Source organism: Gasterosteus aculeatus, chromosome 5 (genome assembly GCF_964276395.1).
Source record: "Gasterosteus aculeatus chromosome 5, fGasAcu3.hap1.1, whole genome shotgun sequence".
In the NCBI taxonomy this organism is placed as follows: Eukaryota; Metazoa; Chordata; class Actinopteri; order Perciformes; family Gasterosteidae; genus Gasterosteus; species Gasterosteus aculeatus.
The window spans coordinates 6,938,725-6,961,896 of record NC_135692.1 but is presented as its reverse complement, the minus strand read 5'-3'; the positions used below and the strand labels follow the sequence as shown (position 1 = coordinate 6,961,896).

The 23,172-nt window shown below is 47.8% G+C and overlaps 2 protein-coding genes across 8 annotated transcripts; one reads left to right on the top strand and one right to left on the bottom strand.

The window, feature by feature from the left end:
* Window positions 1-289: 289 nt before the first annotated feature.
* tnrc6ba (trinucleotide repeat containing adaptor 6Ba) lies at window positions 290-19,571 on the bottom strand. 6 transcript variants are annotated; one of them, XM_040175982.2, is made up of 23 exons: window positions 19,229-19,571; window positions 16,488-16,577; window positions 14,817-14,838; window positions 14,183-14,617; window positions 13,869-14,062; window positions 10,895-13,739; window positions 9,700-9,864; window positions 9,247-9,446; window positions 8,821-8,895; window positions 8,434-8,637; window positions 8,091-8,210; window positions 7,753-7,878; window positions 6,334-6,504; window positions 5,919-6,041; window positions 5,637-5,832; window positions 5,317-5,463; window positions 5,035-5,181; window positions 4,790-4,933; window positions 4,595-4,687; window positions 3,870-4,073; window positions 3,514-3,581; window positions 3,197-3,336; window positions 290-2,812 (listed from the first exon to the last, which is right to left on the bottom strand). In XM_040175982.2, the coding sequence occupies exons 2-23, from the start codon at window positions 16,542-16,544 to the stop codon at window positions 2,248-2,250; spliced, it is 6,441 nt and encodes a 2,146-aa protein (XP_040031916.2). In that variant the 5' UTR covers window positions 16,545-16,577; window positions 19,229-19,571; the 3' UTR covers window positions 290-2,247. The 6 variants fall into 6 exon arrangements, with proteins under 6 accessions (XP_040031916.2, XP_077958966.1, XP_077958962.1 ...); XM_078102840.1 differs by having other exon boundaries at window positions 8,091-8,189; XM_078102836.1 differs by having other exon boundaries at window positions 16,488-16,574; window positions 19,229-19,544.
* On the top strand, window positions 18,860-22,591 carry LOC120819018 (putative endonuclease 4). Of its 2 annotated transcripts, XM_040175994.2 has the most exons (9): window positions 18,860-19,188; window positions 19,324-19,412; window positions 19,728-19,867; window positions 19,958-20,167; window positions 20,298-20,480; window positions 21,462-21,593; window positions 21,764-21,868; window positions 21,945-22,074; window positions 22,370-22,591. In XM_040175994.2, the coding sequence occupies exons 3-9, from the start codon at window positions 19,762-19,764 to the stop codon at window positions 22,422-22,424; spliced, it is 921 nt and encodes a 306-aa protein (XP_040031928.2). In that variant the 5' UTR covers window positions 18,860-19,188; window positions 19,324-19,412; window positions 19,728-19,761; the 3' UTR covers window positions 22,425-22,591. The 2 variants fall into 2 exon arrangements, with proteins under 2 accessions (XP_040031928.2, XP_077958969.1); XM_078102843.1 differs by lacking the exons at window positions 18,860-19,188; window positions 19,324-19,412 and having other exon boundaries at window positions 19,734-19,867; window positions 20,238-20,480.
* Window positions 22,592-23,172: the final 581 nt, after the last annotated feature.

Sequence of the window (23,172 nt, the reverse complement as noted above, 5' to 3'; positions counted from 1 at the left end):
ACGTGTACCTTCAGGCTTCTTAATGTGTCATGAAAACATCCACTAAAGTCAAATATTTACCCGCAGCTCTTACAAACCCCCAAAGTCTTGAGTTGTTTTAATATATGAATGACTTGTATGTTTTACACATTAGTATATGAAGCATTCTTTTATCACGGAGTAGATTTTGAATCTATATTTGGGGGTTTTGGGACATGAACGACGAGAAATTAAATGAACTTGTAGGATAGAAGCTGTGATCCGGATCCCCGAGGAGTCGCTCGCACATATCAAACAAACCACTACAGACTTCAATTCAACCTTTATTATCTTGTTCTTTTCTGCTTTAAATTAATTTCGTCTTATTTTTGTAACATCTGAAAGAAATGAAAACATCCTGAACAGGAGTGATAATAAAGACTGACTTAATTTAAATTGATACATAACAAAAAAGAGAAAAAAACAGTAAAACATAACAGGTAATGTCTTTAACGTGTCGGTAAAACACTGTTCCAGCTCAGCTTGGTATGGTACGATTTGGCATCTTAGTAGAAATGCCTAAAGTTGGTTGCTTCGTCTTAAAAACAAAAAAATATTTTGTTATTGCATTTGGCAGAAAAAAACAAAATGAACAAAATGCTGCTAAAAAACAAACAACTTGAGAAATATGCAATAGTGCCAATGGTTTGTTTGAAACTTTTTAGCTATTACAATATCCAGACAGTCACGCACACATTCACAAACGCACCACTTCTCTCAAATATAAGCTGTCAGATTGACTTTCACTTCCCTGACTGGAGCAGATAAGTGTTCAAAAGCGCGCGCACACACACACACACACACACACACACACACACACACACACACACACACACACACACACACACACACACACACACACACACACACACACACACACACGTGAATCTCTCATGGACGAGAAAACCCCCCCAAAACAATCCAACGTTGTAGCAATTAACACAGACACTCCCGATATCGATTATTATCTTCATCAGTCCTCCTGCAGTTGGTCTTCCTGTCGTCGCTCCTTTCATGCACACACAGGCAGGAGGGCACCTTGTACAGCGAGTAAATAGGTGATGGTAGTCATCATTAACGGCATGACAGTATATAGTAACCAACTTGATTTCTCCAGTAAGAAAGAAATACAATAGCGAGGTCAGTGTTTGGAGGGGAAAGAAAGAGGACATCTCTGAGTTCAACAACGTTTCACACATTTCTCTTTATCTTCTAAAACAGAAACAAAATGATCAACAACCAACACACATCAACGAGGAGATACAATTTTGCTTGTCAAATGTAAGAGCAGTGTGGAACTGATGAGAAGGTGTGAAGGCTGCTGACAGGGCGGGCGTGCGGCCGCTGGTTGTGAGCCAAGGCCACTGCTGCTGTAACATTAGGTCGTCCTGTGCGGTCTGCGCTGTGGCCGCTTCGGAAAAGAGTGGAGGGATTTCTGGAGGATTTGTCAGCAACAAACCCAGAGGCATATAGTGCAAGTTTGGCTAATGTTGTTTCTGTTTGGATTTCTCTTGTTTTGTTGTTATACCCTGGGTCCCACGTTGATGGCGTATTTCCACCGAGGCCGAGGTGCCGGTACCGACTAAAAGAACGCTCGTCTTTTTCCCCCACATCTTAAAAAACGGTTGCCGATGTTCCGTTAGACTCAGTAGTGTGGCGCCGCCCCCGGTTTTTACACAAACTCCGGGTCCTTCAGCCACTCCGAAGCTTCCAAACGTGAGAACTTAGAGGTACGCCAGCCAGGTCTATGAGGGCTCAGTCTGCAGGTCGGAATTTGGAGATTCGACCATTAAATAGAAATACAAAAGAAAATACATTGTGGCACACTAAAAACAGCAATAGCTAAACTTGTTGACGTGTACGACTCTGGCTGAGCCTGTCTACAGTGCATGCCTGAGTGATCGGGTCTCTGAATGCAGATGGCGGGATTTGGAATAAAAAGACAAAGAGCTTCCCAGATGAGTCCTAGACAGTTTAATGGATTTCACCCTTTTACCCCCTCCGGTTCAAGTTTTACTGTTCATCTTCATTTAAAGTCGAGCGGTTTAATGTGTAAGTGTGAGAATAAGGTGTGCGTGTTGTGCACGTAGCCTCTGTGTGTGTTATGAATGAGGGTTTGAATGTCGGGGCACCAGCGGAGCTTAAATTCATGTCCTCTCTACGTGTAGATGAGTAGAGTAAGACATACGTATTACATGTCAAACATGTGCGTGGGGGGCGGTGGGCCCCTCAGATGGAGTCGGCCCCCCCGCCCAGCAGGTCCCCGGGCAGCAGTGCGGCGGGGCTGCCCATCTGGTGGCGATCCTCAAGTGCCGGGGAACCCCACAGGCTGCTGCTGCTGGGGTACCCCGCCCCGCTCATCCCACCCATCCCCCCCCACAGACCCTGCCTCCCGGCCTCCACGCCGCCGGCCCCGCCCACCCCGCTCCCATTGCTGCTCCACTGGGCGAAGATGCCCAGCCCGGAGCCCTGGGAGGCGGACGGGTCCGACGAGCCGCCGCTGCCGTCCAGACTCTGCCACCCGGAGCCGGGAGGCCCGACTCCTCCGTTTCCTGCTCCTCCAGCCGTGGAGCCTCCTTCTACTCCTCCGCCGCTTCCTCCTCCCGCTGCTGCTCCGCCTCTCTCGCAGCCACCTCCGTTACCGCTGGACCCCACAGCGGAGGAGGCTGTAGGCCCGGAGCCCGCTGCGTTTCCTCCGCCTCCTGCTCCTCCTGCTTGGGAATGTGCAATGTAGCGAGCCACATCCTCCTCGCTCACAAACTCTGCCAAGATGGTAGTATTACCCAGAACGCACCTGTTGGGGACAACAAGTCAGTCAGTGAACAACCTACAACGAGGAATTTACACCACGTCTCACTATGATGAGCTGGGTCATGTGATACATATTCTTGCTTTTATGAGTCAGTGTTTCCACGGTGCAGCAGGAAATTCACTTTACATTCAATCACAGTTCCTTCCACGATGTGAATGATTTCACATTTTAAGAAACAAATTGGTTCGCTTTCTCAGCAAATATTAGATAGATAGAAGATAGATAACACTTATATACTTTTATGATGCAGTAAGCTGAGCTTTGGTAGCCTGCTCATGTCTAAAGATCTGTACATTTACCACTAGGGGCTCTGCAGCGGAAAGAAAGTGATATTCAAAAAGTGTGTAAACAAAACAACCGTCTTACATGTGCAGTGCGCTCTGGGCCTTGGCTGCCTCCTGTTTGGTGCTGTAGCGAATCAGAGCGGTGCCCTGGGTCAGGCCAAGGTGAAAGGTCAGCAGAGGGCCATGCTGCATGCAGATGGTCCTCAAAGTGGAGCCATCAATCTGCAGGAGTTTGCGAGACAGACAGAACTTGTATGAAACTCACAGCGCCTCCCTCTGGAATTACTTTTGTGTGCTTGTTTACGATTCCTTTCGTGCATGAAGTGTGATAGAAAAACGCAGCCTGGCTGCAGCTCTCGATCTTTACAAAACAACTGACAAATAGGGTCAGCATGTCACCTGTGGTGTGAGGTTGCTGAGCACCAACCAGCAGCTTTCCCGAGAGCTGCCATCGCTCCAGGTTGAGGCTGCAGAGAGAGAGACAAAAAGTTAGTGTTTTCCACACTCCTTGTTAACACAGTCGGTCGGCTTGTCAAATCTAATAAATTAGGAATCTCTTTCCTTGTAAATTTCAACAAGGCTTCACATCGAAAGCAAATACAAACACTCCGTAGTTCAAAGAGCGCTGTGTCACGTTTCAGCCAGCTAACTGCTGTGTGCATTTAAAGCAGAAGAATGTTTCCACACACTGTGGCTGGATGGTAAACGAGGGACAGCTGTTACATGTGCATGTTACAAAACAACATGATCATTACCAGTGGTGTTAGAGCCACCGCCCCAGCCCCGGCCAGCCAATCGAGGGGATCCTCCAGACCACGGGGAAGGCGATGGCTGCTTTTGACTGGCCAGCCCTGGAGGTAGGCGGGACATCTGGCTTTGGCTGCTGCCACGGGTAGCTTTCCAGGATTTGTGTCCAATGGGCTCCGGGGGCCAGCTGGTCTTGTAGTCTGTGTACTTTGCTGAAGCGTAACAGAGGAGTGAATGAGGCTCTGGGCGAAGGATTTCTGAATAAAACACCAATATGTTATGGCATCGCAATCGAGGAGAACTTGTGGAGACAAAGCTGAGACAGAGAAAGCAATGAGACAAGCTGAAAGGTCATTATCAGCACGGCGAAGTGGCCTTTAAGCCGTATTCCTGAATGCCTCTCCTACATTCACTGTGGCTTTCTCTTGGTTGACAGTCAAATAACTCATAACACTCATAATACTACATTAGGGATTCATAGATGGGCCACATGGTGCAAGTTGTCCATCACTGAATAATCAGAGGATAGTGTTTAAAAAAGAATCACTGTGTCTTCTAATGGCAACTTCTAACGCACCTGAACACTTTTAAAGGAGCTAAAGAATGTTTGACAAAGAATTAATAATCAACGCCGAGTTAATTGGGTAATCAGATTGCTTGACGGGTCATTCAAGCTCTCCTCAGGAATGAAGACAAATCAGCAGAGCAGCCCAGAGAGGAGATGTGTGGTTACCGGAGTTGTGTGCATTGTTGAGGGGACTGTCTGAGGCACTGTAGGGCCAGGCACCAGGTGAAGGCAGCAAGGTGTTGAGGGGAGGGGTGGAATCTGACAATAAAGAAGGAGACCAAGGGCTGTTGGTCATTCATCCACGTAAAAAGATCTAACAACTATTCAGAAAACAGAAGCCACACATATAAAACGGCTCACCTGTATTGTCTTGTAACAACTGGTGCTCGGTATCATTGAGGTTGGGGGACACCGAGTTTCCCATCATGCTCCCCGGGGTCATGTAAGGGTCGGAATCAGGGTCGACACGGTCAATTCCCTTCCAGGGGACGCCAGGCTGGAACTCTAAAGAAGGAACACACGCGTGGTCTGTTAGTTTACTAATACGAGTGATCTCTTCTCCTTCAGGCCTCATCTTAAGAGTATAACCACTAGTTGTCACTCACCGGGGGGCCAGCTGGGCGTGGGCGTGGGCTTGGCAGCCATCTTGTTGCCAGGGGTGCGATGCCAGTTGTCTCCCAGCCCGTCGCCGACCATCATGTCGTACTGAGAGTAGGGCGAGCCCCCCGGCATCTTCATGGGGGTGACTGGACCTGGAAGGAGGTGATAATTATCACTGAACACCAGATGGCTTCGCAAACCGTCTTAATGTTAGAGCTAATAATCCCATTAACACCACCGGCCCCGACACCCCTCATTTCACATCTCAAGGAAAGAAAACATCCCACCGTTTTTGTGGAATGTGTTTTCAGGTGTGGAGGTGTCCGGAGAAGAATGTCCTTCCATCATCCACTTGAAGCGGGACTGCTGGATTCCTAAGTCCTTCATGCCGCCGCCCAGGTCCAGACCCGGGAGGTTCACCCCAGATCCAAATCCTGCTCGCAGCAAGAGGGAGACAAAAAGAAAGATATTTTAACATTGATGTTGTTAGGGAACTTACACTTGTTAAGAACTACTGAGCGGTGATCTCTGGGGAGAAGTAGTGCATAAAAGCAGACTCTGGATTGAGATTCCCGTATTTAGTTTTTCTTTCTAAATGAAAACTCACCGGTATATGGTCCGAGATTTTTCTGGTGCAGATCGGCCACCGATCCCGCCAGGCCGTGATGAGGCAGGGAATCGGGCCCCAGCAGCTTGGGGCCAACGCCGCCGTGGTGGGAGGGGGAAAGCTTGGAGCTGCCACCCAAACCCCCGACCTGCTGCTGCTGCCTCTGCTGCTGGAGCACGGCCATGATCCTGGCAAGCTGACGCAACAAAAATCAAGAGTCAGCAGCTGGGAGGGGTACGGAAGTCACATGGGAGGGGGGGGATATGTTCTACTCGTGTGCACCTGTTGAGGGTCGGCCTGCTGTCGCACATTCGGCGAGAACTTCCTCTGGTTTTGCAATGGATGCTGTTGCTGAGGCGTTTGCTGAGGCGGTTGCTGTTGCTGCTGTAAGAGGAGCTGACAAGCCTGAACCAACACAGGACAGAAAAGGAAACTGAGGAACAAGACTGAGGAATCATCTAATATAAATATTTGGGCAGTGAGTTAGTGCAGTCGCAAAGGTTTTTCAGAAAATACATTTATATCACCGAATCTAGTTAAACGTATGTGTGAAATTAAGGGAGATTCTACCATAACAATGATGTCCTGAGACATGTTAAACGTGTCTCTTTGACATTTTAATTTCTTCGTATAGTTCGTAAGTGGGCAGACCTGCCGTCACTGTCAGAGATCAACGAGAAGTAGTGCTGCTTCTCACCAACTGAAACTGGATGTGAGGTGGGTAGATGCTGCTGAGCATGGCAATATGCTGGGGGGACAGCTGTGGAGGGAACACACCTCCCCCGACTCCTGCCACTCCGCCCACGCCGCCAACACCCCCCACGCTCCCGCTGGGAGGGGGCATCTGCTTCAGCACGGAGCCTGGCACCTGGAGACAGACACACCCGTTACCACAGAAACGCTTCGGTGCTGTAACCGCTAGCAACGATGTTAGTATGCGGCCTCTCGCCGACAAACGTTGATCCACTTTTGCGTTCTCAGCAGGAGCCTCAACCTGAGTGAGCGGTTGAAATTGAGTGAATTTCTGAAAAGGTGTGTTTCACTTTGTATTCTTTTAAAAGTAATCAGAGGTGTGCTCTATATTTTCCTGCAGAGATATTACATTACATTACATTACAGGTCATTTAGCAGACGCTTTTATCCAAAGCGACTTACATTACACTTTAAACCCATGGCTTTTTCACATTTTTGCCCGGGGAGCAATTAGGGGTTAGGTGTCTTGCTCAGGGACACTTCGACATGGAACATGGGGCAGCCTGGAATCAAACCAACAACCTTGTGCTTCCCAGCACACCTTCTCTAACCCCTGCGCCACGACGACCCACAACCTATTCTTATTGTGCACATAAGAATCAGATAATTACACTTGATGTCAGGAAGTTCACAGCACAAAGACGTCCCTTTGCTTGACCTGTATGTACTTTAGAGCCAATTATAATAAGTAACATTCTCTCCACCATTGACAGATTTTACCTTTAAAAATGGATCTATGTGAAGTGCTGCTAGAAAAGCAAATCTGCAGCTTATTTTTCCAGAAAACAGGAGTTACGAACAATACGTGCCACTGACATTATTGGCAAAGCGACTTACATTACATTTTTAACCCATGGCTTTTCACATTTTTGCCCGGGGAGCAATTAGGGGTCAGGTGTCTTGCTCAGGGACACTTCGACATGGGACATGGAGCAGCCGGGGCTCAAACCGCCAACCTTGTGGTTCCCGGCGCACCGTCTCTACGTCTGCGCCACGTCGACCCCAACGACCTAAATCAGCTGCCTCTTTCAACTTTTTTTTTTTTTACAATTATCAAGCGAAACGCAGGAATGCGACAGAATGGAATTGTTGAGCTACTTGTTGCCACTGCAAAGACTCGGCAACAGTGCGTGTCGTCTATCAAACTAAGTTTGGGTTTTCATTTCAATGGATTAAAAACAAAAGCTGTTCCCTATTTCCAAGTTGAAGTAATTCTGACTTCAATTTGTTAACTTCGCAAAGATAAATTGAAGATGACTCGTCCAACACTGTTGAACACAGACATTCAACTCGCATACCTGTGTCTGCGTTAAGAGTGCAATATGTTGACGGCTGGGAAGAATAAAAGTAAAAGCATTAGTACCTGAGGTGACAGGAACTGATGAGGCACTTGCGCTCGTATCCCTGGGGACTGGTTAAGCGGCGGGACACTTGGCTGGTGTCTCGACTGCGCCATCCCTCCACTACTGCCAAAGATACTGTGACCACCCTGTGATCGTTGTTTGAAAATTAAACCTTAGCAGACCCATAACAATGGAGCCATTTCCATGAACATCATACAGATTACGCAGCATGGAGGACTGGACAACTTGGGGATTACTTATTATGATTATTGCGTGATTATCTGTCAAAACACGGAAGAGGACGAGAACCCGACGTAAAACAAATGGCAGGACAGAAACAAGAGGTGCGTTATCTTACTTGTCTAAAGGGAATAGTGTGGTTGAAGAGGGAATGGGACTTGTAGATAGTGGGTGGTGAGTACAGAGAGGAAGGACCCTCCTCCCCAAGGCACCAATCCTGATTGGTCAAAGGCAAGGTCTGTCACAGTGACAGACAATGGGAGACCGTTTTGAGTGGTAGTGAAGGGGGGGTGGTGGTGGTCGGGGGTGGGGGGGTGAGACAGGGAGGAATGGGGCAGACGAAGAAGAAAAAGGTAGAGACAATAGGAAATAGAGTAGAATAGTAAGAAAGGAGAAAATGTTATATAGACAACAGAAAGACATAGAGGACAAAGGCTGCTGATGTGGCAGGGAGACATTACCTTGTCATAGTAGGACCCAGCATCAGGTGCTGCCTCTTTGGAACCAGGTGGACGATAGGCCATCCCTCCTCCTCTTCCTCCCTTCCTCATGTCTCCATTGTAATCGTTCATCCCCATCCCGATGCCTCGCTTTTCCACATCCATCTTCTTCTCCTGGTGAGAACCCGGAGCCAGGTCCATGCTTGGGCTACTGGGATCATCATTCTGAGAAGGTTCATCACCATAACCATCATTATCATCATAGCCGTCATCCTAAAAGTCCAACCTGCTAAGTGTCTAAACATTTTGGCTTGTAAAACCAAGCATCTGAAAAGAAGAAGGTCCTGACATTTCCCTGCCACAAAAACACTCAATATGAATAAAATAAGTAATGATGTTTTCTCTTACCAGCAGCCCCATGTTGGAAAACTGTTTGTTGATTGGGCTCATCCACGAGTCTCCTCCGCAAACCTTCATTGGACCCTGAGAGAAATTCACAAAGCGAGCAGACTATAACTTCATGTTCAAGAGCTTTAACAGGTGCATTAGAATTTAAACGGATGCAATAACAATACCAAGTCGGCAGAAACCACTGCCGTACTTTCCCAGAGTACATTAACTACCTTAAGAGACTACCTTTAATTTCACTTGAGCTCATTTCTGAAATTTGATCAAAATACATCTGTGCCACAATTCTAAAAAATAAATGATGCCTTTATAACTGTTAACACACATAACGGTTGCGAGAACCAAAAGTGCCTTTGTCTTTTGAATAAATCTTAATTTGCTTGCGCTTTTCTATTATCAAAATCCACCTTCCTGACACACACACACCTTGTTGGTGGGCTTCTTCCCAGGTTGGCTCTGCCCCCAGCCCCCATTGCTTCCCTTTCCCCATGAGGAGCCACTCCCCTGGGAGCCAGGGCTGTTCCACATGCCGCCACCTCCCTCCTCCTCCTCCTCCCAGCTGGAGTGATGCGAGGCAGCCACACAGGCCTCTTTATCCCCCCAGCCTTCTTGCATAGACTTTGAAGCTGTAAGAGGAGAAAGTCATACTAAATTAAACTGTTGTGCTGTGATGTAATTAAGGGATACAGGTTAATGTTTTCTCACTAGCAGATTATTAAGCATGTGAATTCTCCAAAAGCAATACACCAAATATCTCCAGCTTAACCTGATACAACAAGCACACTCCTCAAAACCAGACTTGTGTGGATCTCCCACTAACAATAATTCGTTTTAGCGTTTTCCCCACATTTGCTCCAGTCTTTATTTGCCTTTTCTCACCTGATTTGATGGGGTTGGGCGGAGGGTTGCCCCAACCAGTGTTCTTCCCTCCAGCATCTTCGGGGTCTCCCCAGCCAGTAGGTGCGTCAGACGTTTTCCCCCAAGCTGCTGTGCCATTGTCTACCGTGGGACTGGTTGGAGAAGCACCACCCCAACCTGACGGACCTACATCAAACACAATTTTCAGACCATTTTATGCCACTGAATGTCATAATGACAATATAATGTTTTATTTGTCAGAATAGTTAGACATTAGAATCGGAATGTGAAAAAATATATCCTATATAAATAAAACGTAAAAAAAGAATAAGTGCAAGGCATACGGAGCGGGCGAAGCGTCGGGCTTGGTGCGATTCAGTCAGGTTCGAGAAAATGTGTCCAGCAGAAAGGTGCGCCGCTGCAGCTGGGGAGGTTTAACGCGGGGCTTCCACCGCTAACAATCACCCGGTCAGGGAGGAACCGAGAGTAGTTCAGGTTAAAGACACCGGGCGGATGGTTTAGCTTAGTTGGGTTCACTGCTTCTCTTCACCTGTCGGTGTCGCTCTGTGTCTGTGTGCACGCTGCATAAGCCCCGCGGCAGCGCGATCAACTTAAATGTTGGTGTTCATATATATGTTCATTTATATGTAAAATGAATATCGCAGCACAAAAAATTATTGCACGCGATTTCAGAGAGTGTGCGATATGTCATTTTATTGCATATTGCGACAGGAATAAGTACCAGTGCATTTTTGAGTTGATATCCGAGTGAATTTTACTCAAACAATCGAGGTTTCGACATCTCTAGCTGTCAAACTGACAGTTGGTCACGAAATAAACTCCAATTAACGCAAGACTTGTAATTGTGAAGCCACGTAGTTTGTAGTTACACTTCGGTGTGTACTGGCGTCAGAGGATTTCACAGACCAATGCGATGGTTTTCAGAATCTGATTCCTTCACTAATAATCAATGCTTTCCAATCTACCTGCGGCAAAGTCCCCACTGGATCAACCGCAGTTAAACATTAGGTCTGAAATGATACTGTAAATGTGGACTTAATCTTAAAAAAACAATATCATTTTTTCTTAAATAATGTAAATAATATTATATAATATAATAAAACTATCCCCCCATTCTCAATTCAATTCCCATATGAATTAAAACTATTAGTTTCTCCATGACAACTTAAAAAGCACTAGATTTGTGGTGTCTTACCAATAGCTGAAGTCTTTCCCAGTCCATGGCCAGTGTTGAAGTCTCTGTTACCTCCAAGCGCTGCAGATTGCCTGCTAGGCTGCTGCTGTATTAGAGCAGCCTGTTGTTGTTGTTGCTGCTGCTGCTGCTGCTGCTGCTGCTGTTGTTGCTGCTGTTGTTGTTGTTGTTGTTGTTGTTGTTGCTGCTGTTGCTGCTGCTGTTGTTGCTGCTGCTGTTGCTGCTGCTGCTTAGCCTGAGCTTGAGCTTGAGCTTGAGCCTGAGCTTGAGCCTGAGCCTGAGCTTGAGCTTGAGCTTGAGCTTGGCCGTGTGGCTGCTGGTCATGCGGCTGCTGCCCACTAGGGGCGCTGTTCTTATCCCACAGGTTGACTGGCTTGTAGTTGTAACGGTTTGGGTCTCCCCATGCTGATGTCCCGTCATCGATCTCGTTCTTTCTGCTGATAGACTGTGGTGAGGGTTCCTCCCAGCCGCTAGTCTCAGACCCACTTCCACCTCCCGCGGAGCCACCAGGAATGGGTCCCGAGGTCCAGCCTGAGCTTTGGTTCTGATTCTGGGCTTGAGAGATGTGTTTCCTCCCCACAACCCCTTGCATAGCCCCTTGGTCCAACGCTGGCAGCCGCTGCGGATGCTGATTGCGGGGCTGTGATTGTTGCTGTTGCAGTTGTGCCTGCGGGCCTGTGATGGAGCCCGGCTGGCTGTTTGGCATCTGGTGCATTTTGTTTCCTCCACTCCAACTTTGATGGGGTTTGGACGCCGTGCCCCCGACAACACCCACCCCCCCGCCTCCACTCCCTCCCCCCCCTGTGCCACCTGCTCCCCAGGTTCTCCGAGGAGCACCGTCATCCCAGCTCCCCCAACTACCCACACCCGAATCCCCACCTGAGTTTCCTCCTCCATTCTTCCTGTCGTCCTCCCATCCCCCATCTCCGCTATTTGATTTGGACTGCTGCTCTCCCCAGTCCCTACCTGCCCCAGCCTTCTGTCCTGATCCCCACCCGCTCCCTCCTGCACTCCCTCCCGTTTCTTTCCATCCTCCTAACCCTTTCTCCTCCTTATTTCCTCCCCAGCCTCCACTCACTGACTCACCCTGTTGTCCAGGATCACCCCAGCCTCCTCCATTTCCTCCTTTACTACTATTACTACTACTAATACTACTGCTGTCTCTCCATTCCTCATTACCCCAGCCCTTGGCCTGCTGGGCATCCCCCCCCACCGTTCCTCCTCCACCCCAGCCTGTAGCCTTACCCTGCTGGCTGTGTCCTGGCAGTACCCCTGACCCTGTTGCAGGTCTTGTTGCAGACACTGGCCCAGATTGTGAGACGCCAAGATTTCTCATGTTGGGGCCTGAATTCGGTGCTGCTCTCCCGGGAAGCGAGGCCCCACTACTGCTACTGTTGCTCTCCCAGCCCTCTCCGGAGGAACCGGGAGATGGAGCGAGGGAGTGATTGACCCCTGGACCCATAGATTCAGTGATTGGAGTCCTGTGTCCACCAGCGTACTGAGAAGAACCACCGAGAGAAGATGTGTGTTTCGATGTAGCTGATGATGATCTACCTTTACTCTGTCCTCCATGTTCTTCAAAGTCCCAGGATGTGTTTTGTCGGATCTGTGTCTGGCCCCAGCCTGTGTTGGACAGGACCCGAGGGTCCAGATCAGACCGGCTGAGCATGTTTTCTAAGGCAGCTTCAGCGTTAGGTGCAGGGTGGGGGGGACGACTGTGTCTACTGTTAGGCCCGCCCCCATTTCTGGAATTTCCACCACTGGATGACGATCCTCCCTGTGCTCCCTGTACATCTACTCCCCCACCCCATTCCCCTGTTTCACTCTCCCCCTTCTGATTGTCCCAAGCTCTGGTCATAGTGGTGGCTGTTGAGGAAGAGGTGGCGGGGGGGTTGCCAGCTGTGCTGCCACCACTACTGCTGCTGTTACTGCTGCAAGCGCCACCAATTCCTTCACCTCCTGAATTAACTCCACCAATAACAGTGGGGCCCCCACCCCAATCACCACCAGATACTGCTCTTTCTCCAACTACTGCTGATGACCCCCAACCTCCCTGAGATACCCCGGAGGTTTGACTACCATTTCCTTCAGTTCCAGCACTGCCCCACGCATTACCCCCACTGGTGGAACTCTGGTACCCCCAACCCGAGGTCCCATTATCTCCTTCAGCAGTTCCGAATCCCCCTGTGCCACCGCTGCCTCCACCCTCCCATCCATCAGTCGTTGAGGCACCCATTTTGGAGTTAGCTGCAGGGAAAGAGGACTGGCCTCTCCATGAGGAGGCAAGGCTGTGGTCTCCCACACTCATCTCGCTTCCTCCCGCACCTCGGTCCATTCCTCCCCCAATCCCTTCCCAACCTACATTTTTTGGTCCCGCTGATTCACTGTCCCACTTCCCCCCTCCCATCTCTCGGTCTCTGGATTGCATTTGGTGAAGCTGCCGCTGATGGGTGCTTGATTGATTCACAGATAAAGGTGGGTGACCCCCCAGCACCCCGGCTGACACGCCTCCCAGCGCCTGGCCCAGGGAAGCAGAGTTGTTGGCAGATAAAGACCCTCCAGGGCCCTGCTGGTGGAAGGAAGACGGAGCTCCTTCCCCTGCAGCAGCAGACCCATCCTGCTGCACCAGGGCAGGCCAGGCCGAAGGGTTGGCATTTGGATTGAAGTTGGCACCTGGAATCCCACTGCTGCCGTCGACGGGGCCACTGGCATCATGGCTCCCTGGCACAGCGGAGGCTTTGGAAAGTGAAGAGGGTTGTTGTAGCAGAGGTCCAGCTGCAGCTACGGCATTCCCTCCTCCAAGATGACCCTGGGAGGCAGCCGTCCCCCACGCCACACCGTTGGACGACTGCATACATTCATGGGGCAAAGAGAACGAGGAAGTGGGTGAGGATTGGTTGCCAGAAGCACTAATGCTGTTCACAGGAATTCTGTTGTTGTTGCCGACCCCTCCAGCCCCAGTGAATGACGCTCCTACCCCTTCACTGCCAGCGATGCTGGGCCACTCCTCCAGGTCGTTGCCATCAACGATCACCTTCTCCCTGCCCTGAGAGGAGACCTGGCTGCCTGAGCTCGCCCCCCACATGGAATTTGCATAATTAGAAGTAGTAGTAGAAGCAGCAACTGATGATGAGGTGAGGGCCAATGAGGAGGACGCAGCTGCACCAGAATCTGAAAAAGAAAAACCGACAAGAGAGAAACTTTAGGGGTCAAACGGACATGTTAAACAAATGCTCTTTACATTGAATGTTGGAGTTTTAAAATGGGACGAGCCGCATCGCTCCAGTTCACCTGAGACGGCAGCCATGTTTGCATTGGAGCCATCCCCTGCTCCTCCCCCTCCCAGCAGCATGGAGGACAGTGGCGGCTGACCCCTCTTCAGTAGCACTTTATGGTCCTGCTGGCAGCGGAATCGCGGCGGCACTTCTCTTGGCATGTAGCGCGGCTGCTGCTGAGGCGCTTGGGCTCCGCCTCCGCTACTTGAACCGCCGCTTCCAGCAGCACCGGGGCCGCCAGCGGTGGAGGAAGAAATGGTTGTGGTGGGCTGTCCGTTGGCCACCGCCAGGCGCTTGGCATTGTTGCCGCCCTGTGAGGGGGAGGCAGCACTGCCAGGGCCCAAGGTGGCTGGGGATGGGGAGGCAGAGGGGGTGGGTCCAGGGCTGGGGGAGGCAGAGCTGCTCTGAGTGGCAGGAGACTGGGCAGACACCGGCTTGGTCAAATCCGGCACTGCAAGAGGAGCAACGCGGAGAAAGAAATGGATCGGATCATAACCAAGCACATCTTTAGAGAACAATTCTTTTTCTGTAAATGATACGTGCAAGGTACTTATATGGTTTAAAAGATTGAATTTAGATACAACCAAAAAAAGATCATGCCAGGAAACAAATAAGTGAACTTTGGTGAACGCAATCACATAACTGCTTACCTTTGTTTTTTTGTTCTGTGACCTAAAAATTATAAGAAAAAAACATTGATTAAGTAACTTATTATTATTTTATTGTAAGTCGCTTAGGATAAAAGCGACAGCTAAATGGCATGTAATGTAATGGTTTAAAGCATGGTGAGGAGAGCCTGACAAAAATATGACATTCCATTCATTCATTCATCAAAGTTCAGTAAAACAACTGTGCTGAGCAAAGCTGAAGAAAAATTCACAAGAGTGTTTCTGTGGAGTGCTTGGATAAGAAATACAGCCCATTGTTGAGACTTGTTGGGTCTTCTTGTGTTCTTACTACTCCGATCTAGAATTCAAGTACTATTAATGACTATTGCTGAGATTTGGTTAGTACCATTTCCTATTCTCAGGACAGTTCGAACTAAAACTTGACCACTGTCCATGAAACACTTCAGAATTGAGCTCAATACAAAAGTTGAGCTCAATTCTAAAAGTTTTTTGTGTTTCTAAATTGCAATCACTTCAAGACAGACGCTTGAAGTCAACTAAAACAAAATACACAACTGTTTGACATCCCTTTAAAATTACTACTACATACAATTGACAACCACTTGAATCGTCATATAACATGTCACAATGATGAATACATATCTTTATAAAATTGTCAAAACCAACATGTAACGATTAGATGTGAATTAAATCCACACAACTACCACACAACAGTGGGTTTGCTTATCTGTGGCACACTTCAAAAAGGTGCACGATCTGAGATTGGCAGCCTCTTGGTGCCTCTCAACGGCTTGGGACATGTCAACAGTGAGCCAGATGCTCAGAGCTAACGCCGCTTACAACGCTAGCAGTGTTTACCAGAGAGGAAACTGGGGGTGGGCAATGGGCTTCCGTAACAACACCTAGTCAGAACGGCGCAGCCTATGGGCTGAGGACGAAAGAAAGCAAAACTAAGTTCAAACTGTGTCATTAATCTGATCGGTACAGATCACGCATCTACAGTGGTCTATTACACCACGAGTTATCAGCTACGACCTCCATATGACAGCAGAGCACTACAGCCGCCATGAGCTCACGATTGGTTCACGCTTGCACGCACCAATGGCAATAAAACCGTAAGCGTGCCACCTGGCCATGTCAACAAAGCAGGGACACACTGGAACAACAACACACGCTGAGGCCTCAACTTTGAATGATGTCTGCACAGCCGCTACTAGTCAGGCAAAGACTTTCATAAGCAGATGTAAATAAAGGCTACATGCACATGGCGAGGTCCACTTTTGCTGAAAATATCTGTGTGCGTGTGATTATTGTTGTATCCATCAAGTCACATTGTTTTCTTGTTAATCCAGTTAAATTCAGACAAAAAAATGGTTATTTAAAACCACATATGCAAACATTGCCTACAGAAAGAAAAATATGATGAAATTAAGCTTCATTTTCAGATCTCTGGATAAAATAAAAAAAATCTCTTAACTAGATTTTTGACAGTTTGGTAAATGGACTTTTCTCCTCACCCGACTACTCAAAGCGCAGCTTCAAAAACATTGAATCCTAACTCATCACGAACATCAAACACTCCCTCAAAAGCAGCAATAAAACAACAAAAATATCCAACTGGCGTTCAACACGTTTGTTCAATGGTGTCCAACTCAGATGAAGGAGGTTGCAAGTAATTCTGAACATGCTCACCTTCTGAGAGGCTTCCCTTTTCCTTTTGTCGTCTTTTTTCCTTTTCTTGTCTTCCATGAACTACTGCTCCTGTCCTGATACTCCTTTCTTCTAGAGACAAAAAGTAAAAATGGTATTCCAAAATGTCATCTGAAATTCACAATTTTTAAATTCCCCCAGTGCTTATTTGTGTATCCACCAACTCTTTACTGTAAAGTAAATCCCTGCAAAAAAGAGACATTGACCCATATTTATTGATGACAGTGGCAAGAATAAAGGTGAAAGACAACTGAACAGTTCACACACACACGTAAGCTTCCATTCAAGTGTGTAAGCAGCAATGGACTGCGTGCTTGATCGGACGAATCAGCCATCAGGTGGCAGAGCTAAGAATACTGCTGGACATGTGGGAAACAAACAGTAATTATCCCCATCATATGCCCGCAGAATGCTGTAAGCTGATCACACTGGTAGGTTCAACCAATGTAGACGGTTTACAAGGGGCTGGATTGATAGTAAGCCGAATAACCTTGTAAGCAGACTGAATGAGTGCATATAGCTATGAAAACAATAACGAGTGACCAACTAGAGGTTTGAGAGCCCCTCTTATATGGCAACTATTTTCTAAAAATGAAGTGCCCACATCTTCCTGATGAAATGCAGGCTCTTTAACCCTCTGAACCCCCAAACCCGTCTGCAATAGTTTGTTTATACGGCCAAGACATGTTATAACCATAACCACCGTAGTTATTGTCACATTTTCTTAAATCCAACTGTCGCACCACGTGTGACGAAATTGTGATGTTTAAACACAGAAAAAAAACTGCAACTAGGAAGCCACGATTGACTCGTGGAGTACTAAAACAAAAATGCTGTAAAACTTTGAGATGAAGAAAGTTGAGGTTAAAGGTAAATGTGAATAACCCAAAAAAGCACACGGAGCCCCCATGTTTTCCCAACATTGGCAACATGCAAAGACATTTAATATTTAGATTATTTTCCCATTTTTGTCAAAAAAAACTTTTGTTTCTTTCTTGAATCATTTATTGCAATGTAATTGTGATTGTTTGTGCTGAAAATTTGGAACCGTATCTCGACCTATGTTAGGAGCATAGTGAGAAACCTCTGTCTCTGCGGCACAGCTGCAAAAGATCTGTTGCTCAGTGTGGATATTACAGTGTTTTTGCTGGTATACATGAGTTTTTTGCCAAAAGAGAGGCCGCCAGAGGCGAGGACACGGCCAGCCGGCAGGGACCCACCCGAATCAGAGTTGCAGAGAACAAACACACACTTGCTTCCTGATGCCACAGAAATTAAAATATTCTGCTATGATGAATGTCAGCGTGGGCAGTTTCTATTGGGTGCCATCGACAAGCCAGAGGGGGAACGAGCTGCGTGTGTGCATTACCATGCATAAAAGTTGTCCCTCTTCACTGGGACAAAGGTGTGGTATGGACCTTTGTCATCTGTTGCACAAAGTGACATTGTCACCCGTGCACAATGCATTCTGGTACAGGTAGGGACAAGCCACAGAGGGGGGGTCAGCCTATTTCAGTCACGATAGCACACACTGGGGAATAGATTTCTTCAGTGGACTACATTTACCATCAGCACTAAAAGGTAGCAAATGGCCCCTGCAACATCCGAGAGGCAAGAGAAGCATGCCATTCACTCAAGAACGACTACCAGTGGGATACCAAATCACTAACATGTAATATGGAGTTGTCCCCCCCCCAAAATACAAAATGATATTCACTGTTAAATCAACTATAACCTTCTGATGGGCTTAGGAAATATTGTCACTTCACTCATTATAGCAGCTTGTAAAGTCAATGTACCCACGTTCTGGCCTTCATTTGCAAACACTCACTGAGCGGTTCGCCCTGACATTGTGTATTTTGAGTAGGTTTCGTTTCTGCTTAACGCCATAACGCGTTCCACAGGCAGGGCTCCCTCGGGTTTAAACGAACGAACCTGACATCCTGCAGCATCTGTGACCTCAGGCCTGGTGCATCAGAGACACCTGAGCACCAAGTCAGTAAAGGGATTCGCACTCAGCCCGGTGCGGCCACCGTTACGCCGGTAATGTAACGTTCAGCCGGTAACGTGCCAGATCACGTAACGTCACCCAGTAACTTCGTCCCCGTCAACGGTACGACCAGCTCCTCCGCAGCTAGCTAGCTAGCTAGCTAACGTCACAAAATTTGCACAAACATGACAAACGTGTGTTCACCACAAATCGAAAGTCACCTAGAAAAACTGATCCGCCACGAAGGTTCGCGGTCGTTTCGGGACTTAAGAGGTTGATGCAGGCGACAAGTTGGAACAGCAGCTGCGGCTGAAATGTTCCGTCGACGGCTCGCGTTAAGGAGTGGTTTCTGTTCGTAAAAACACCCTGACGACGAGCAGCGCGCACACCAAACACCAAGTTAACGCTCGCGACCATCGTTCAACCAGTGACGCGTTTAGTTACGTTAACTACCGTTTCTCCTTCACAGCAGACACGCCGAGCCTCGAGCCGCATACCCACCTCCGCTAACGCACAGCCGCGGATACCGCTAATGCTGTGGAACGTTAGCTAAGTACGCTAAGCTACCTACTGACAGAAGCTACAAGTAGCAAGGCTAACGGTGTTAGCTTAGCGAGCAGGAACCCTGGCGTTTTATGGACACAAATGTTGCCGTCATTTTTGCATGCACAGCAAATGCGAAACATTAACACGGTACATAATATCACGCACACCCGCAGCTCGAGTTACTCACCTCTGGGATCACATATGAGGAAAAGCTGGCGAGCTAGCTAGCTTTGCTAAAGTGCTTCAGTGCGATTTCTTTTTTTTTTTTTTTTTGCTTTTCAGGCATTCGCCGAGGCAACAAGAACAGCGACGCCTGAGCGGGCAGTTAAGTAACTGGCGGACGACGAAAAAGCACCCGCGCCGAGCTACTGGTTCGTAAATAAGTACTAACGTTGTAATAGTGTAACCCTTAATGTGCAGAAGAATTTAAATTTCAAAGCGCTGTGGAGTCGGTCGGTTGACGGGCGGCCATTTTGCTGCTGAGCATGAAGCGTCTCCAATGGCCAGCGGCAGCTGCGCGGAAGCCTTCTGACTGGCTGCGCGCCGCCGCGAGGGATGCGTGAGGCGCTCATGCTGACCTTCATGCACTTTTGACAGTCCCAACTTTGCACCACCGTCCATGCCTCATTTGGGGGGTCATTCAAGAATGCACGTTGTTTCAATTCGCCCTTTAATGTCATAAACAGAAACCGAAGCTGCGCACAACTTTCATTGGACAGCATGGGGCCGAGGAAGAGGCCGTCGGAGGAGGCTGAGGAGATGAGAGACCGCAGGAAGAAGAACCGTGGGAATAATAAATACATCGGAGCTCATGTGGGCATTCGGGGTGAGGACCGATGCCATGTCGTTAGAGTTTAAGTGGTTGTAACGCACACGCACGTATTTCCTGTGCTTGCCTGTTTCCTGTGCTTCTCAGGTGGGATATGGAAAGCAGTGGAGTCCTGCACAGAGATGGGGGGCAATAGTTTCGCCCTGTTTCTGGGCTCCCAGCGGTCGTGGAAGAGGCCTGCGCTGGACCACGCAGCTGCAGACAGGTTTAGGGAGCAATGTTCCCTATGGGAGTATGACCCTGCACATATCCTCCCTCACGGCTCCTACTTGATGAACTGTGGATCTCCTAAAGAGGGTTTGTCGGACAACAATGGATGTCTTCTACCAGTTCCGTCCTTGACTTGTGTCTGCTCTCTCCCGCTCAGCCCCCTGGCCTTGTCGTACCCTTCCAACCGTGTCTCCTACCCTCTTGACAACCCTTCCAGATGTGTTTGAGAAGAGCCAGGCCCTGTTGGTGGATGAGCTCAGCCGCTGCAGCCTGCTGGGCCTCAACCTCTACAACTTCCACCCTGGTTCCTCCCTGGGCTCCATCACCACCGAGCAGTGTGTGGAGAAGATAGCAAGCGCCATTAACCGAGCTCACCAGCAAACACCTGCCGTGGTTACAGGTGCAGTTGGTGGAGAAAACAACAAAAACCTTTAGTGCAACGCAGTAGCCACGGAGTAAATACCGTATATCTAAAAAACAGAAACACACAAAACATCTGTTGGAACAGAGCAAGGGTTAATATGGTGTATTTGTGGAAAACATTTGATTAAATGTACTTTAATGCATAAAGGAACTAGTGTAAAACATAAATACCAAGGCTGGTACCCCAAACAAACGTATTCAGTTATAAAATTGCCAGTTGTGCACCAACTGCAAACACTTCAAACTGATGTCATGCCGCATGGGGGGGATGTCGTATAGCCACAACGACACATGCTAAATATAGGAAAACGTCAAAGACAAAAAGTAGAGAACCACACTGATACTGTGTACACTGTTACAATTACCTCGATCCGTCCCTCTCGGTGGTTTTGGCGAGCGGAAAACCTTTCAGAGCTTCACTGAAATCTGAATTTACTGCAAGACGATGCTTCATTCAGTGAACCTCAGCATAGCGAGAGATCTTCGCCGCTAAACCAAATTAAAATCTAATGTGACCCCAATCACAGTCTGTGGGTTAATCCCTTTCAACGTACGTTCAAAATATTCTTGTGGAGGATTAATATTTTGCTACCACAAGTCAATTATCAGAACAATGGGCGCGTCACCATCTCGCACAGAAGCGTTTGACCTCGGACGGACTTCAGTGTGGCAACATAACAGAAGAATTGCAAAACTGACTGCAGGCTCGACACCGACGTGTCGCTTGTAATTCATGGCCACAGCCCTTTTCACTCGCAAGCTTGCGTGAGCGCGATGCGCTGCGGTGGAATGCCCACACTGGGGCAGTAGCCCGCCCACAGACTGTGCCTCAGGAAGGAGCATCAACCAAAGCCAAGCTGCGTCGGGCGCTGTAGCGCGCCGGGTTATCGGAGTGGAGGGTTGAGTCGTCAAACTGACGGTGCCTTTCTTTTCTTCTTTTTGCCACCCGCGTGGTCAGTGTTGGAGAACATGAGTGGTCAGGGCAATACGGTGGGCGGCAAGTTCTCCGAGCTGAGGAGCATCATAGACAAGGTGAGGGACCAGACCAGAGTCGGAGTGTGTCTGGATACCTGTCACGCCTTCGCAGCAGGTGAGCGGAACCTGAGGCTTTTGTCTTGTCGTCCCACTAAATCAGCATGAATCTAAAAGGGTTTTGCGCAAGTTCATAGTTTGCTATAAACCAACAATCTGTTTAAAATCCAAGCCTTTGATTATTGAAGCTTCCGCTAGAGACGCTTGGGCTGTTTCTTGTCTCGGAAGGGTATGATGTGGCTGCAGAGGGAGGAGTGAAGGCCATGCTGGACGAGTTTGAGCAGGAAGTCGGGCTCCAATATCTTAAAGCCCTCCATCTCAATGACTCCAAAGGTACAGCCAGGACTTTGTGTAACTATCACATGCACAGATTAGATGGACTAGATTCCACTTTTTCTCTCTTTTGCAGGGAAGCTAGGCTGCAACCTCGATCGCCACGAAGACATCGGGAAAGGTCACATCGGAATCTCTGCTTTCCGGGACATCGTCAACGAGCCCAGACTGGACAACATCCCTCTCATACTGGAGACACCTGGACGGTGAGACGACTGCAGAGAGAAGGAGTCGATCAATGTGTACCTGTCAAACGTTTGGACACTATTTCTCATTGAATTGAATGAGGGAAATGTGTCTAAACCTTTGACAGGTAATGTTTATGGTGTTTACATTGGACAACACACCTTTTTTTTATTTATTTACAAAGTGGGAATATAGTGTAGCAAAGTGCACAGTCTGTTCTTTGTCATATGTCCTTTTTAAGTGAAATAAATCATTGACAGACGCCATCGCACTGGTTGAGTTTAAACATTGCCGTTGTGTTTCTTTTCCCCGCAGGCCAGGTTTCGAGTACGCTGAGCAGATTGAACTTCTGTATTCCCTCTATGAGTGAAGAAAGTTTCTACCGTCACTGAGTAATTTTCCTCGGCTAAACTGAACCAACCTTCAGGACCAAAAAGGGTGCTGGATCCAGTTCTCCTTAAGCGTCATCAATCAGAGCTTTTTTAATCTGTGTGAACAGCTACGAACATGACTTGAATAAAAGTGTTGTTAGAAGTAGCTGGAGTTGTCCTGTTCACAGTGATCCATTAGAGGGCAGCAAGAACACACAGCATGAGCCCCGAGTCCTGCACGTGATCCCAAATGAGGCCGGCAGAGAGGAAAAATCCAATCTATCTGCACGTTTGCATTTGGCATATTGGTATTTATACATACTAATTTGTAGCGTTATTTTTTTTATCTTGCTTATCTGATGTTGTAATGTCATTATTTGTATTTACAGTTTGCCCTTGAGTTGTTCAGAAAAAGCACATTAACTTCTACTTCTACTCAAGCAACAATTGTACTTTTAATCCACTGATATTATTTGATAAGGCAAGACAATAATTACTTGTAGATTGTGTCGATTAAACAAATCAATTTGAATGTTTTATTCTAGGATACACCAGCAATGCATTACCTTATTAAAATAAACCACACCCTTTCCAGGAGCCACATCAAAGTGATGCTTGCACATTAATATATAAATTATTGTTATCCAGTAATATAAAATATCCTGCATAATAAGTTATCTCTTGTTTTAATGCCAACACTTTATTTGTATATCTATATGTATTTAGTCAATTTGTAATGTGGGCCTT